Genomic DNA, 15,479 nt, shown 5'->3' with positions numbered 1-15,479 from the left:
AAGAAATCGATTTTGAGCATATAGAATTAAATTGATGCAAGTGTATTTCTTTTCAAATATCATTTTTATTTTTCAAATTTATATTTTTATGAGGTATAGCATTGTGATGTAGTAGTACTACAAGAGATTGCTTTTGAAGTGATGGTTTTCTTGAAGTGAACAAAGTGGTTTAAAAATATTTTTATTTAGTCAGTGAAAGGATAGTTTAGGATTTTTAAAAATTTTGTTACACAAATAACTAAAGTAAGGGAGGTAAGTGATGATATTAAGAAAACCTCAGGGAGGTTTCTGATATTATCCCTTAATAAAAACACAGGAGGGTGTGTTTGGATCCTTGTTTTTGGAGTTGTTTTTGAAAAACTGTTTTTCACATCCCAAATGCTACAGTAAATGTGTATTTTTAAAACAACTCCAAAAACACCATATCCAAACATTATATCAAAAACAACTACATATGTATATTTCAATTATGTATATTATATATATATATATATATTATATTAATATAAATTGAAATATACAAATTGAAAATTATATATATTATATATTATATAAATATTTATATACATTAATATTATACATAATATATTATAATATACATAATATAATATACATAATATGTAATATTTTATACATAAATGTGTAAATATTTATACATAATATATTATGTACATTATATTATAATATATACATTATTAATGTAAAATATTATTATGTACATTATTGTGTATAATAATGTCTAATAATGTTAGGTATAATATATAATACACATAATATGTAATAATGTATATTATGTATAATATATTATATTATATATATACAATATTATGTATATTATACAAATTGAAAATTATATATTATATATTATATGAATATTTATATAATGAAATATACAATAAATATTACAAATTAAAATATTATATAAACACCATATTTATAATATTATAATATTTATAATTAATATTAATGTATATTATATATATATTAAATATTTATATATTTATTTTTACATATTATAAATATTTTATTTTACTTAAAAAATATTTTTACATATTTATAATATATTTATATGAATATTATATATTATATAAATTATATATAATATAATATATGTTTTACATTTATATAAATGTACATTTATACATAATATATATATTAATGTATATTTATAATATACATTTATATTATGTATTACACATAATATTATAATACATTTATATTAATATACATAATATTAATTTTACATTTATACATAATATTAATACATTTGTACATTTATATTAATTATATTAATACATTTATACATAATATTAATATATATTAATAAAATTATAATTTATACATTTATATAATATTCATTTGTAATTTATACATTTATAATAATATACACTTTTACATTTATAAATATATTTATATTATGTATTATATATAATATAATACATTTATAATACATTTATATATTTTTTAGCGAATATATAAATATATTTATTTATAAATATTTATAAATGTATTATAAATGCATAAATGTATATAAAAATTATAAATTATAAAAATACCCAAAAATATGTTTTAAAAATACCTTTAAAAATAATCCAAAAAATATCTACAGTAAAAGTTTTTCATATAGTTTTTGAAAAACAACCCCAAAAACAACTAATCCAAACGGACTTGTATTTCAAAAACGAAATGCTACAGTGCTGTTTTTGAAAAACAACCCCAAAAATAGCTAATCCAAACGGAGCCTCTGAGTGATTAGTTGGGGCATTAGCATTTGTCTTCCACAGCCCATGGGACTAACTAGTAAGTTGGCAATCCTTCGTCACCCTCCTCGTCACGACCTTCTTCTTCTTCTTCGAAGAAATCCTTCATTGCCACGTTTACCCCTCTTTACAGTTCCACAGCTGCAAGCCTGGTCGAGTCTGAGCAGTAGCAGTTACACTACTACTAGTATTAGCTTTCATAACAGTAACAGTAGTAGTAGTATCAAAGGCGGCAGCGGAATAAAAGCTTTCTCGGAATCAGCAAGTTCAACAATGGTCAAGGCTATCAGGGTTCACGAACCTGGCGGCCCAGAGGTATCTGACAATTATATAATCAAAGTAAACAAACCAACGCGGACACAAAAACCCATCTTCTATCCCCCTTTAAATATATGATTCTCCGGTAGCATCTCGTAGAATCCGTTCTACTCAAGTAAAATAAAAAGTGCTGCTTTTCAACTGAAATATGTGTCTTCCGGATCCGGAATGTTTTTAGCTATCTTAAAAACTCTCTGCAGATACCTGAGTCTTTAAGGGCCGCCTGTAATGAATTCGTTTCATTAGATTGAAAATCCTTCTTTTTCTTTTTGCATATGCATATGTCGCTCCTACTATATAGGTTTATTTTCTTATTCATTTTTCAGAAGTTGATTTGATGATCATAATGCTGTAAAACATAAGGGTTTTTTTTTCCCTTTTTCTTGTTGATTAAATAAAGATGTTCGAAATTGTTTCTTTGATTGTGTGACTTGATCTACAGATTGTCTTAATTTGTTTGCGCCTATTATTTAATGTTCCAAAACGGATGAAGGTTCTTTCATTTCTCTTTTAACCAGTCATTTTGGACAGAACAATTCCTGGGACTCAAATCAGCGTTGACTGTGGTTGATTTATGGATTTTATCAGGTTTCTAAGCACTGTATCATAGGGCATTTCATTACGCAGCCAGCATAAATTTTGTGAAGTATTCTGTATGAATGTATTGGACTTGTTTACTTAGCTTTAATGAAGTACCATTCCATTGTTAATTTGTTAGGTGCTATTGGCCTCTCCTACCCCAAAAGCTAGCTCAAGGGATGCGGCTTTTCCCTCACACTTATTACCAAGCACCCCGCCCCTTCCATAGCCAATGTGAGATAAACCTAACAAATTTTCTGTATGCCGTGTTGCACTTGAATTGTGATTCCACTTCAACTGATTGCTTGAATAGCACTTGGATATACTTGTGCATCATCTGTGCCATAGCCCAGATGGCCTGATTTATTTCTAGTTTGAGTTAAAATGAATGAGTTTCGTCCCTGATATATATATATATATATATATTTTTTTTTTGATATTATAGGTTCTGAAATGGGAAGATGTGGAAGTTGGGGAGCCGAAGGAAGGGGAGATCAAAGTGAAAAACAAGGCTGTTGGACTAAACTTCATTGACATATACTTCAGGAAAGGAGTATACAAGGCAGCCTCACTGCCTTTTACTCCAGGTTTGTCTGGATTCTCCAAGTCACTGCTACTTCTGTATTTCTAGTAACTCCATTGTCCTATATTGCTTCTTAGTCAAATACTAAGATATAGCCATGGCCTATTTGGGCTGATATCCCATGTTACAATTCTTTCTCTACCTTATGCATTTAGGAAATGTCATTTTTAGTCTCTTATTTGTTGGATTTGATGATAACTTTGTCTTTGGATACCTAGGAAGGATTTTGAGAAGATGCAAACCTTTAAAAGTTAAAAATTTTGACCAGGGTGTCGTCCAGGTCAATATCAATTTATGAAATTCTATATGACAATTTAGTTTTCAAGTCTCTTGGGATTTTGGAAGGGATTGTTTGTTACTCAATTCTGAATAGCATAACAAAAAGGTCTGTTTTTGTTATTTAGTTTGCCAAAATTTTCTTCCTAGATATTACAAAAAAACTTTTATACCAGCATTTTCTGCCTTTTTCTTTACTTCTTAATAAAATACCTTGAGAAAAGTCAAAATAATTTCAAAGAAAACAAGACTTAAGAGCACTTAGCCATTATCCATAACCTTTTTAATACTAGGGGCTCATGCTTGTTATTTGCTTTTACTTGTCAGCATGGTTAGACGCCATCTGTTCTTGTTTTGTTGCATCAACTAGTATTATATAACATCAAAGCAGAATTGAGAAAGGCTTGTTGATTGAATACAATATCCATAGTTACGCCTTTCTTTCTAATAAATTTTGGACTTCAACCTAATCAGCTCGTTACATGCTGTAAAGTGGCCATGAGTGATTTGCTTCTTCTGTAAATTGGCAGTCAACTACCTCCTAAGTACCAGTATTTTACGGTGGTATAAAATATCCTTTACATATTATAAATTTGCTAGCTTCTTTCCTGTCAATTTTTTTTGTCAGAATATATGGAGACTTAAATGTGACACCAAAGTACAGGAATGGAAGCTGCTGGTGTGGTTATAGCTGTGGGGCCTGGGCTAACTGGCAGAGAAGTTGGAGACCTAGTTGCCTATGCTGGTAATCCAATGGGTGCATATGCAGAAGAACAAATACTTCCTGCGGACAAAGTAGTACCAGTTCCTACTTCAATTGACCCTATTATTGCAGCTTCTATCATGCTTAAAGGAATGACAACTCAAGTCTTAGTCCGTCGCTGTTTCAAAGTATGTTGCCTTGAACTTGCACATATTATCCTATATGCAGGGTATTCCTTCCTGCTTTGCATGTACATGAGAGTATTGATATCACTTCATGGACATTCTACAATTTTTTTTTTGTCTTTTATTACAGCATTCAAGCATGAAAAGCTGCCAAATAATTATCCTTGTCTACATCAAGGGATATCATTCAAGAAATGGCCGTTATTTTCCTTGAATAATTGCTGACATGTAGAGTATTAATTGCAGGTTGAGCCTGGACACACGGTTCTTGTTCATGCAGCTGCAGGGGGTGTTGGGTCACTGTTGTGCCAGTGGGCAAATGCCCTTGGTGCAACTGTCATTGGAGCTGTTTCAACCAAAGAGAAGGCAGCTCAAGCAAAGGATGATGGATGTCAACATGTCATAATCTACAAGGATGAGGATTTTGTCACTCGTGTTAATGAGATAACATCAGGCAAAGGAGTTGAAGTAGTCTATGATTCTGTTGGCAAAGACACCTTTGAGGTAATTGTATCCAATGATGAGCAAATCTAGGCAATGTTCTAAAAGTACCTAAAGTACAACGAAGCAAAATTATAACTTTGCTATGTAGACCCGATCTGTTAAGTTAGTGCTATCTAAAGTATGGTATTTAGCAAGTATCAATCAGGAGATGACCAAGACACCTATATTTCCCTACATCTGTCCCCCCTCCCCCCAAGTCTCCAGTCCCCAACGAAGAAACTGACTCATACCAGGCTGTTCAACGAAGATCTCATATTTCTGAGGCTGGTTCACAAATATTAACCATACTTGAGAACATCTTGTTCTATGTTGAGTAATCTGAAACTAATGAAATTACACTTCAATTCATTATCAATGTTCCTGACTGTGTACTGTTGTTTTGATCTGCTGGTTTTTGTAATCCAAGGTCTAACTTGAAATTTATTTGGTGCTGTCTTTTGATTGCAATATTTTCTGCATCAGGGGTCGCTAGCATGCTTGAAACCCCGTGGGTACATGGTTAATTTTGGGCAGTCGTCTGGTATGCCAGACCCGGTACCTTTGTCTGCTCTTGCAGCAAAGTCTTTATTCTTGACTAGGCCTTCAATGATGCAATACACTTCAACTCGGGATGAACTATTGGAAACTGCAGGAGAAGTATTTGCTAATGTAGCATCAGGTGTGCTGCGGGTTCGAGTAAATCATACTTATCCCTTATCCCAGGCTGCTCAGGCGCATTCTGATCTTGAGAGTCGAAAAACGTCTGGCTCTGTTGTTCTCATACCAGACGCCGTTAATCTGTGAGAGCATGGTAATGTTTTCATTGATGTGTAAAACTCAGTTGTTGATTCAAGGACTCTACGGCATTTGTATTGAGAAACATCTATGCAGCAATAAAATGGATTAGACCTATTAATGTTTGGGTTGACATGCTTAACTGAAATTGAATTTGTCAAAATGGTTCTCTAATTTTATGCCCCGACGTAATAAGCGAGCAGGTGCCACACTTTCCACGAAGGGATAAAATATTTCGTGGAAGCGTGCAATTTGGAGGTGTTTAAAATTGGCAGCTCTGGACGTCTCTTCGGTGAAGGCGCTTGATAGTGAAAAACTGTTAGAAGCCTCCTACATTTTGTTAGATGAATTTTTCCGTTCATTGCTTTTAAAATTAATTTTAAAGCCATATGATGTTCAATTATTAGTGTGATTTGATAATCTAGTCCACATGAGATTTTGTTACTTGGTAATTTGTATAAAGACATATATTTGTTCCGTTGGTGTAATAGAGAGAAAACAATCAGATTGTTAATAAGAAAATGCGCCTCCTCTGTTCCAACGTCTCTTTTGTTTCTGGCTTCGGGGTCTATTTTGTTCTTTTCTTGCGTGAGACGTCTGTCCGTCTTTTTGTCATCATAAAATTAAAAGCTTTGTGAATTCACATGAGAATTGTTTGATTAAATTAGAACTGTCAATGGTGCCGGGCTACCCCAAGTTCGGCTCGTTCGGTCTGAGAAAAAGTTTGATGAGCCCGACCTTTCAGTGAATCAATTTGAGTTTGGATCTAAAAAATAGGCCCGAAATAAATATGAGCTAAATTTGGGTCTCATTAGTCTCAAATCCAATATAGGTTCGACCATTTAATTACATATATATATAATATTTATATTTTGATATTATATATTTAAATATATTTAAATATATTATTACTAAATACTAAATATATACAAATTACAAAACACAAAAATACATCTAAAAACTTCTCTACTAGCTTTCTTGAGAGCTATTATTAGTAATACATAACTAAAACTCCAACTTTTCTTATTGGTTGAGTAAATTTTTATATTGACATAATATTGGTCGATTTCTTTTTTGTCTACAAACACAAATCATCAAGCATGTTTGGATTTAAATTACAAGGCTATGAAAAAATTCGAACCTTTGAAGATGTATTGACTTATGACTGCATATTTTATTACTACTTTTCATGTATTTTGAACGAATTAGATATAAATATTGTTGAAAATTTTTTAAATTTATGTACTTTTTAAGAAGTATTACTTGTTCATTTTTAATTTTAATGTTGTAGTCCTGTGAATGTTAAATTAATTTTATAACTTAATATTTATAGTAATTATATTAAGAAAATTGAGGAGTAACAAATGAGTTTGGGCTAAACCCAAATAAGATTCAAAATCCGAATATTTTGTGAACCAAGTATGATTTTCACATTTATTAACCCAAAACTCAAGGCTCGAAACCGAAAGTATTACAAATTAAATGATTTGAGTCTGAACTTATAAAAGTCCGGCTCATATGACCCGATTGACAGGCCTAAATTAAATTTTATTTTGAGAGCCTACATCTTAATATCACTATCTTTACAAATTTAGTTCATCAAAAATTTGATTTTAACATAAGTTTTCGATCATTATTTATCTTGAATTAATTACGTGATTCATACGTGATCATTTTTTAGGGATAAAAAAGATTAGATATCATTTGTTTGATTCATTTTTTTTTTTTTTTGCTTCTAAAAAAGTAGAATTTTAACTCAATATAATCATTTTTTCTTAAAAAATTAAGATTTGATTTGATTCATTTTTTGTCCCCAAACAAGTGAGATCTAACCCTTTTGTACCTAAACAATAATTACATGTGAGTCACATGATGATTTTAGATTAAAAAAATAGTGAAAAGTTTAGATTGGAATCAAATTTTGCTGACTTGAATGTAAAATTAATATTTAAAAAGTGAAGAACAAAAAAATTTATTTTAAAAATGTGCGGGAGTTTTTAAACGATTTTGAGTTCTGTATAATGTGAAAATCTTTTAGTTTTGACACCTAAAAATCTTTAGTTCAAGTTCTTTCGCGGGGTCAAACTACTAAACAATAATGCGGAAAAATGGAGGACTCATTTATGATGTCTTCGAGTTCATCGCCAAAATGCTAAAAGAAAAATTTTGGCTTGAAAAAGTTCATCACCAAAACAGCCCCTTGATGGGATCACAGATATTTAACAGGTAATAGGGAAATTTTTTTTTTTATTCGCGTGATTCAATTCCTATACTAAAAAGCAAAAATCAAACATGTCACAGTAATCTCTTTTGGAAAAGCCAATTGACATCCGATGATGAGGGAAATGAGCAAAAGTAAAATTTGAGAATTGACATCCGATGCAGAGCAGGAACTTTTACCATGACGTTTCATGAGTTGGGAATCTAACTTTGCATAATCCCAATTCCATAAGCAGACAAAACAATGAAGGCATGCACTCTAATTTGAGTCCCTCTTCCCCGTTCCACTACTACAAGGCCCGGGCAAAGTCCGAGAAGCAGCAGCAGGAGATTGCAGTTGTTCAAGCACAGCAATAGCTATGGTGAAAGCCATCAGGGTTCACGAACTTGGCGGCCCAGAGGTATCAGTGAACGTCTAATTGTGATCCATAGTGAAGTTATCTTGCTTATCAATTTGCGGAACTGAGATTTATTTGTTAGAGACAATTATGGAACCCTATGCAAAATTCCGAGACTTGTTAGGCCTTTGGTTTTGGGTTCATTAGATTTAAAGTTTATATTTTCGCTAAGCAATACTAGTAGCTCCTTTATTTTACGAGTTTAAAGCGTGACCATGGTACCATAGGCTCCTTTCACTCTGAGGTGAGCAATTAAGAACAGAGGAATATGTTGCACATGCATGAATGAAGTACCCTTTCAGGTGAGATTTTGCCTTGTGCAGTCTTGCACTTGGGCACAATTTGGTTTCCACTTGCCTGATTCCTTAAGTTCGTTTTGCATACAGTTCTACATTACTTCTCTAGCAGCCAATAGCCTGTTTTATGGCTAATTTGAGCTGATTGTTCATCTCTATATTGTAGGTCCTGAAATGGGAAGATGTCGAAGTAGGGGAGCCAAAGGAAGGAGAGATCAGAGTGAAAAATAAGGCTATTGGACTTAACTTCGTTGATATTTATTTCAGAAAAGGGATTTATGATGCCCCCTCATTGCCCTTTATTCCTGGTTCGTTTGGCTCTCTGACCTACCATAAATTCTGTTCTTTAGCTGCTCCATTGTGCTGACTGCTGGTTAATGAATTATAAGATTGCTATTTGGGTACATATCCTGTCATCCTGTGCCACAGTCCTAACTGTAAGCTGAGCTATTCTTGAAGAATGTCATCTTTTGCTCTTGATCGATTCTAGGAAAGCTTTGTCTTGTCATTTAGGAATAAATTTGAAAAGATGCGAAGGTTTTGCATTAGTAAAATACATTGGCAATATTTGGAACGGCCTTAAAGAGAGAGAAAAAAAAAGACTTAGGAGCAATTATTCATGCTTCATGCATAATGTATGTAATACAAAGGTTCTGCTTGTTTTTGGCTGTCACTTACTGGCATGGTGAACAGCAAAAAGCACTGTGGTTCAGTAGATCAATATTAGCTGACATCAATGGCATGCGAACCAAATTCCATTTGTGTAATGACCTCTTGCCGTCCAACAGAATATGAACTTCAAACTACTCAGCTTATTAAACTATGGTAAAGTGGCCACAGTTGAGTTGCCCCTTCTATAAATCAGGGAGGACTACCTCATGAGTTCCATTAGGCCATTGGCGTACGTAATCCTTTACGTGTTATAAACTTGCTTCTTGTTATACTTGAATTTTTGTCAACAAGCATTTGCAAATCCTCGTCTACCCACTGTTGGAATCCATCTAGAGAAAAAGCTGAAATTCTAAGTACAGGAGTGGAAGCTGTTGGTGTGGTGACAGCTGTGGGGCCTGGGACGGCTGGTAGAGAAGTTGGAGACCTTGTTGCTCATGCTGGTCGTACAATGGGTGCATATGCAGAAGAACAAATAGTTCCTGTTGACAAAGCTGTACTGCTTCCTCCTCTTATTGATCCCATAGTTGCAGCATCTTGCATGGCTAAAGGAATGACATCCCAATTCTTGCTGCATCGCTGTTTCAAAGTAGGTGGACCTAAGCTTAACTTGGAAAAGCCTATATGGTTCCTCCCTACATTGGATGTATATAAGTATTTGTCATGGGAATTCAAACCATACATTTGCTGTTACTGTTTATAAGAAATTGTTCATTTAAGCATTAAACCTAACCACATGATTAAGCATGTCTACCACTTGTGTCATCTCTGCTATAAAGATCTTTCACGTTGAGTAGGATTTGGTGTCAGTCTCATGCACAAATTATCTTTGAAGTACTTTTAACCCTGATAGAGTGATATGAACACTTTTGTCAGTGACATACATTTGCCGTGCGTGAAGGAGAAGAAACTACTTGACATTTTTCCTTTTGCCTTCTTGGCCAACAACTGACAATTTTCGGAGTCTGAATCTAGTAACTTGAGAAAGCTGCTTTTTCTTTACATACGTGTTTGCCTTTGTATGCGTCTCTATCAACTCTGTCTTCATTTCAAAACAAAAACTTGATTAATTTATCAAATACCTCAAGCTAAGAGGGTTTAAAACTCAGGGTCATATTAGGATAGTCTGCATCTACAAAATGCATATCCTTGTCTCCAGCTTTGGCCTTCTAAGATGGGAAAATATTCTACTTTTATTGTCTTTGAATAATTGCTTGTAGAATTTTACAGGTTGAACCTGGACACAATGTTCTTATTCACGCAGCAGCTGGTGGAGTTGGGTCTCTGTTGTGCCAGTGGGCAAATGCTCTTGGTGCAACTGTTATTGGAACTGTTTCAACTCAACAGAAGGCTGCTCAAGCAAAGGAGGATGGATGCCACCATGTTATAATCTACAAGGAGGAGGATTTTGTCAGTCGTGTACATGAGATAACATCAGGCAAAGGAGTTGAAGTTGTCTATGATTCTGTTGGGAAGGACACCTTTGAGGTAACACACTCGTTATTTTCGGATCATGATCACTACATGAAACAATTGCTGAATGAAAATGAAGCAAAAAACAATACCAGGACTGCACCCTGCAGATATCAGCCATTAATTTCACTTGCTACCATCTAATATTTGACGCTATATTTTACCCTCACCCTCAACCTAATTAAACCAACTTAATTTTGGGCTTGTCCAACCAAGTCTTAATGCTTCAAAATGTTATTTGTGAGACTGGTCTGGAAATGGCAATGTATTTAATAGTTGAGTAATCTGAATCTAATGAAGTGACGTATTAATTCAACAATCATTTAATTGATGTGATCAATTGGTTTATGAAAGCGAAGGTCACACTTGAAACTTCTTTGTTGCTGGTGTCTGATTGTTAAGTTTCTGTTGGTCAGGGATCACTAGCATGCTTGAAGGCTCGAGGGTACATGATCAGTTTTGGGCAGTCGTCGGGGATACCAGATCCAGTTCCTTTGTCTGCTCTAGCAGCAAAGTCTCTATTCTTGGCAAGGCCGTTGCTGAGGCACTACAATTTGACTCGTGAAGAGCTGCTGGAAACTGCTGGAGAAGTATTTGCGAAAGTGGCATCAGGTGAACTTAGGGTCCGTGTAAATCATACTTATCCTTTATCCCAGGCTGCTGAAGCTCACTATGATCTCGAGAACCGTAAAACATCTGGCTCTGTTGTTCTTATACCAGACGCCGTTGATCAGTGATAGCGTGGTAATGGTATCTTCCAGTGATACGTCCAGCTCACTATTCATTCCGCTTCTCTGTAATGTATTATTTTTAGTGAGTACTTTTAGGCTGCATGTGACTATGTGAGGAGATGAATGGTTTGAATTTATGGGCTGGGATGCGATGTGTTTAGGCCTGTAACATTTAGTCGTCAGTAATAATGCTACAGAAATAGTGCCGGTGACGAGGGTTTGTGTGCGAGATGGGCTTTTTGATGTAATGCCTTTATTTTGGGTTGGGGCAACAGCGATCTGCTTTATGTCTATGCCTATAAAAGAACAAGTAGGCTCTCAAAACACAAGCTCGCAAAAAGTCTATGCCAAGCAACCACTGAGCTTGGGTTGGTGTCCACCAAAAGGGTCTTAAGTCCTTCCTTGGCTGTAGGTGAAAGTTTAAATATCGCTTATAGCGAAAAAATTTTAAAGATTGTATCAAAGCATTTCTTTAGCCTAGTAAATTTTATACACCTGCTAATTTCTCATATAAGCCTTTCTAGACTCCTCCTCCCATATAGTTTAGAATACAACAAGTTATACAATTATCATCTTCAAAAAAAAAAAAAAAAGTCTATGCCAAGCACTTCGATTGCAATGATGGCAGTGCAATATTGATTAGCAGATTAACTTTTTTTAGACAGTGAGTGATAGTATAGTGATTTTTTTCATACTAGCAATTATAGATTTATGTTACATGTATATGATTTGAATTTTAAATTTAAATTCATATTATGCGACATAATTTAAACTTGTTAGTTTGAAAAAAAATAATACATTTTTAGGGTATAAAAAAGTTATTCAAAATTAGCATGCCATTTTCTATTAATTAAGTGGTAATAAGTTCTGAACTTTTAAGTGCACGAAGCCAAGAAATTTAAGGGCCAAGCACAGATTTTTAAAGTACAAGAATAGCAGCATCCTTGAGGATCAACAAGTAGAAGTGAGGTCGACGATCGGACAATAAAGTCAGTAGTCCAGAGCCAGTCATGTAGGTCTAGCCTTCTTTGCCTATTGGATAATGGGTCCCAAGATCCAACTCACACTGGGCCTAGTGCCCAGGTCTGTGTTTGTGTCTGTGGAGCTGTGGTCATAAAGCGGAAATTAAAAGTTTCCAATAGCCGAAGTAAACAGCGTACAAGCTGTACTTTTGTATATAAAATGCTACTTCTTCCATTGGAGATTGGTTTTGTAAAATGATTGTTTGAGTAAAATAAAAAAAAAAGTACTAATGATTTGCAAAATCACCTTGATTTGAAGAAGCCATTTCATGACTGGCCATTTGGTCCAGTGGTCATCACCCTCTTTGGTGATGCTGGAGGTCGGGGGTTCAATCCCTGCCTCCCACAAACTTGCCACTTTACGTGGCTGGTTTTCTGTCCCTACGGGATAGCTCGAGCGGTTCACTCCCCCTCCTTAGGGTATGGCGACCTTCCTTACTTGTCCAGGGTTCGAGTCCCGCTGTTAACGTGCTCGGTGTGGAGTGGGGCCTCTTCTCCCGGGCCGCAAAATTAGAAGAATGCTAGGTGAAACTGTCAGAAATCCAAGAGAAGTTCCAGCAATTATCCAATTTTATGATCTAAGATTAAAGCATGACCAATTCTAAAAATTTTATCAAAAAAAAAAAGTTAATCCATTCATGTTGCGAATTCTATTGAGATCATAAAATAATTTAGAACCTAGAAATGAAATACCCGCTCCAAAGTCCAAACCTATAGCCAGCCAAAATATTGTAACTCTTACTATGATATATAATTGTGCACATTAGTAAAGTTAAAGTGTATTTGTAGGACATATGTGCTCAACATCAAAATCGAGTGAATTGATTCCTCATGCATATTTGACATTAGAAACATTTTAGCCCTTAAGATTATGCAATTTAAGCTATATATCCGTAATACACACTGCATCGTCTTCGATTCAAACTTTTATGCAGAAGGTGGACAAATTTTGTTTAATCAACTAAAGAAATGAAAAAAAAAAAAAAGGAGAGAAAGAAAGAAAGAAAAGAGGAAAGACGCCATTTTGAAATTGCATGCATGGCGCAGCTGTGATGGTGGGAGTGGAGGGATGTTTGGGTGGTGATAAATGTGATGAAGGGTAAAATTGGGAACAAAAGTACGGTGGCGGGGACCAAAACAGAAAGAGATATTCCCGGAATCGCAGCGGCAATGACACGTGAGATTGCTACAGCCTACAGCACGTATGGCAATGCAAATGAAAATGGTGGTGCCGATGCATTGCATGCTTATATACATACATACATATATATATATTTGCTTATAAGCATCATTTCCGTCCCTCTCTCTCTCAAATATCACCATCACTTTCTGGAGAAACTACAGTATATGTAGAAGATCCAAGGAGGCCTTTTTTCTCTTCAATCATTTTATATATATATATCCTACTACAGTTCACGAGATTGATTAACCTGCAGGCTTGATTATTTTCCTCAAGAGGTACCACTTTTTTCCATTTCCTGAGTATATCCACGGCTCAGGGTGGGTTTTGGTTTCTGAAGCATTTTTCTTCTCTTTCTGATGAAGGGGAAAGGGAAAAAAACACTTCCGAGTACTTAGCTCTAGCTCCGTGGGTTTCAGCAAAACCAAAAAGTTATGATCAAGTCCGTCTTTCCAAACTAGGGTTTCGTAGCAAGTACAGTAGCTGATTTCAAATGCCTTTTGATTCTTTGGAGCATTTAAAATTTTTTTTTTTTTTGCTGTGGTTATTCTTACACTTACCTGTTTCCTCCTCCTTCGTATATAGTTTTTCTGGTCTTACTATATTCCTTCTGCTTTCAGCTTCGTTCATTTTAATTTTCGTTTCCTTTTTTTTCTCATTTTTTGATTTCCAGTTAAAGACTCCCAAAGTTTATATCGAATGAAACATTTATTTTAGCTACTCCAAAATTTAGATATGTGTATCTGGTTCTGCAAGTTTACGACCGTGTGTTATCCTTTCTTATCCGTTTGTGGGCAACTATGAAGAGAGAGTTGGATATTGGAGCTTGCTGAGACTGCTATTCTCTGGGTTGATTTCTATATTTTTTGGTCTCTCAACCGCAGTATTAACTGCATTACTATCCAGAGAGAAGTATTCATTTTTTGTCAGACATCTCTCCGCTTTTTTAGAAACCCTAGTTCCAGTCCTACTTTTTCTGCTGTCTTTTCGCTGAAATTTAATTCTCGTATCTTTGTCCCTTTGTGCTTTTTTAACTCGTCCCCATTTAAGCTCCGTCCAATTTCGTTTTTGTTTTTCGTTAAATTTTGATGCTGAAATTAAAAAAGAAAAAAACCAATTTTCAGTTTTTATCCATTTATGCAGATTAAAGATGTTTATGGAAACCTATCGACGAAGGCGATTCAGAAAATCCAAAGAAGCCATTTTTATGGTAAGCTAGCTGTTAGTTAATTCTCACTGACTGATTTCCTTCATCCTCTCCATGCATGTGTATTAGATTTACAAATACTACTACTTCCTCTCTCTCTCTCTCTCGAAACCAATAAACCTCTCACGCAGAGTTTCACATTTGCTTTCTGTTGCTGACCATGTTCTCTTTTCCACTTTCTTGTTTCACAAGCAGACGCGCTTTAGCCAAGTTGGTGAGGTTGAAATAGAGTAGAATTCGCTACCCACGCGCCTTAAAAAAGGTGTCTTTTTTTTTTTGTGTAATTATGAGGCTACAAAAAGCAGCTTTCAGCTCGGAGGGCGTGTGTGTGCATGCCTTGGTTGGTTAATCAATCAGAAACACGCACACACACACAACGAAAATCAAATCTTTGTTGAAATGATTGTGACCTATTCCCCCCCCTCCCCCCCCCCCCCCCAAATAAATGTCTCTCCAAAAAAAAGGGTAAGGGACAGCATGATCGTCATCGTAGCAGTAGCAGTATAGCAACTAGTGATTTCTGACAGTAGTGATAAAAATTGTTAAACAGTATATGCTGTAACCAGCTGGGGTGTATAACTGTATATTCTTGCTGTCTCTA

General features: G+C 34.7%; 2 protein-coding genes across 3 annotated transcripts in view; both read left to right on the top strand.

Annotated features, from left to right (window-relative positions):
* The window catches only part of LOC113764149 (quinone oxidoreductase-like), a 34,075-nt gene extending 28,258 nt beyond the window's left edge, over positions 1-5,817 (top strand). Inside the window, exons 1-5 of one of the 2 annotated variants that reach the window (XM_027308219.1) lie at positions 1,787-2,075; positions 3,103-3,244; positions 4,181-4,407; positions 4,651-4,908; positions 5,371-5,817. In XM_027308219.1, coding sequence (XP_027164020.1) covers positions 1,788-2,075; positions 3,103-3,244; positions 4,181-4,407; positions 4,651-4,908; positions 5,371-5,691 — 1,236 coding nt within the window. In that variant the 5' untranslated portion in view covers position 1,787 and the 3' untranslated portion in view covers positions 5,692-5,817. Of the gene's footprint in view, positions 1-1,786; positions 2,076-3,102; positions 3,245-4,180; positions 4,408-4,650; positions 4,909-5,370 lie in introns of those variants that run through there. The other variant, XM_027308220.1, reaches the window with a different exon arrangement.
* Positions 5,818-7,968: 2,151 nt separating this feature from the next.
* LOC113764150 (quinone oxidoreductase 1-like) lies at positions 7,969-11,741 on the top strand. The gene is made up of 5 exons (XM_027308222.1): positions 7,969-8,303; positions 8,763-8,904; positions 9,628-9,854; positions 10,496-10,753; positions 11,155-11,741. The coding sequence occupies exons 1-5, from the start codon at positions 8,262-8,264 to the stop codon at positions 11,473-11,475; spliced, it is 990 nt and encodes a 329-aa protein (XP_027164023.1). The 5' UTR covers positions 7,969-8,261; the 3' UTR covers positions 11,476-11,741.
* The last annotated feature ends 3,738 nt before the right edge of the window (positions 11,742-15,479 follow it).

This window comes from Coffea eugenioides, chromosome 2 (assembly GCF_003713205.1).
Source record: "Coffea eugenioides isolate CCC68of chromosome 2, Ceug_1.0, whole genome shotgun sequence".
In the NCBI taxonomy this organism is placed as follows: domain Eukaryota; kingdom Viridiplantae; phylum Streptophyta; class Magnoliopsida; order Gentianales; family Rubiaceae; genus Coffea; species Coffea eugenioides.
This window is presented reverse-complemented; position numbering and strand designations above follow the sequence as displayed.

Bases quoted from the DNA above. Each gene is read 5' to 3' on its own strand.
- LOC113764150 (XM_027308222.1), top strand. From the start codon at position 8,262: ATGGTGAAAGCCATCAGGGTTCACGAACTTGGCGGCCCAGAG. The intron at 8,905-9,627 runs GTTCGTTTGGCT...TTCTAAGTACAG, and splicing joins CTCATTGCCCTTTATTCCTG to GAGTGGAAGCTGTTGGTGTG. The intron at 9,855-10,495 runs GTAGGTGGACCT...AGAATTTTACAG, and splicing joins TGCTGCATCGCTGTTTCAAA to GTTGAACCTGGACACAATGT.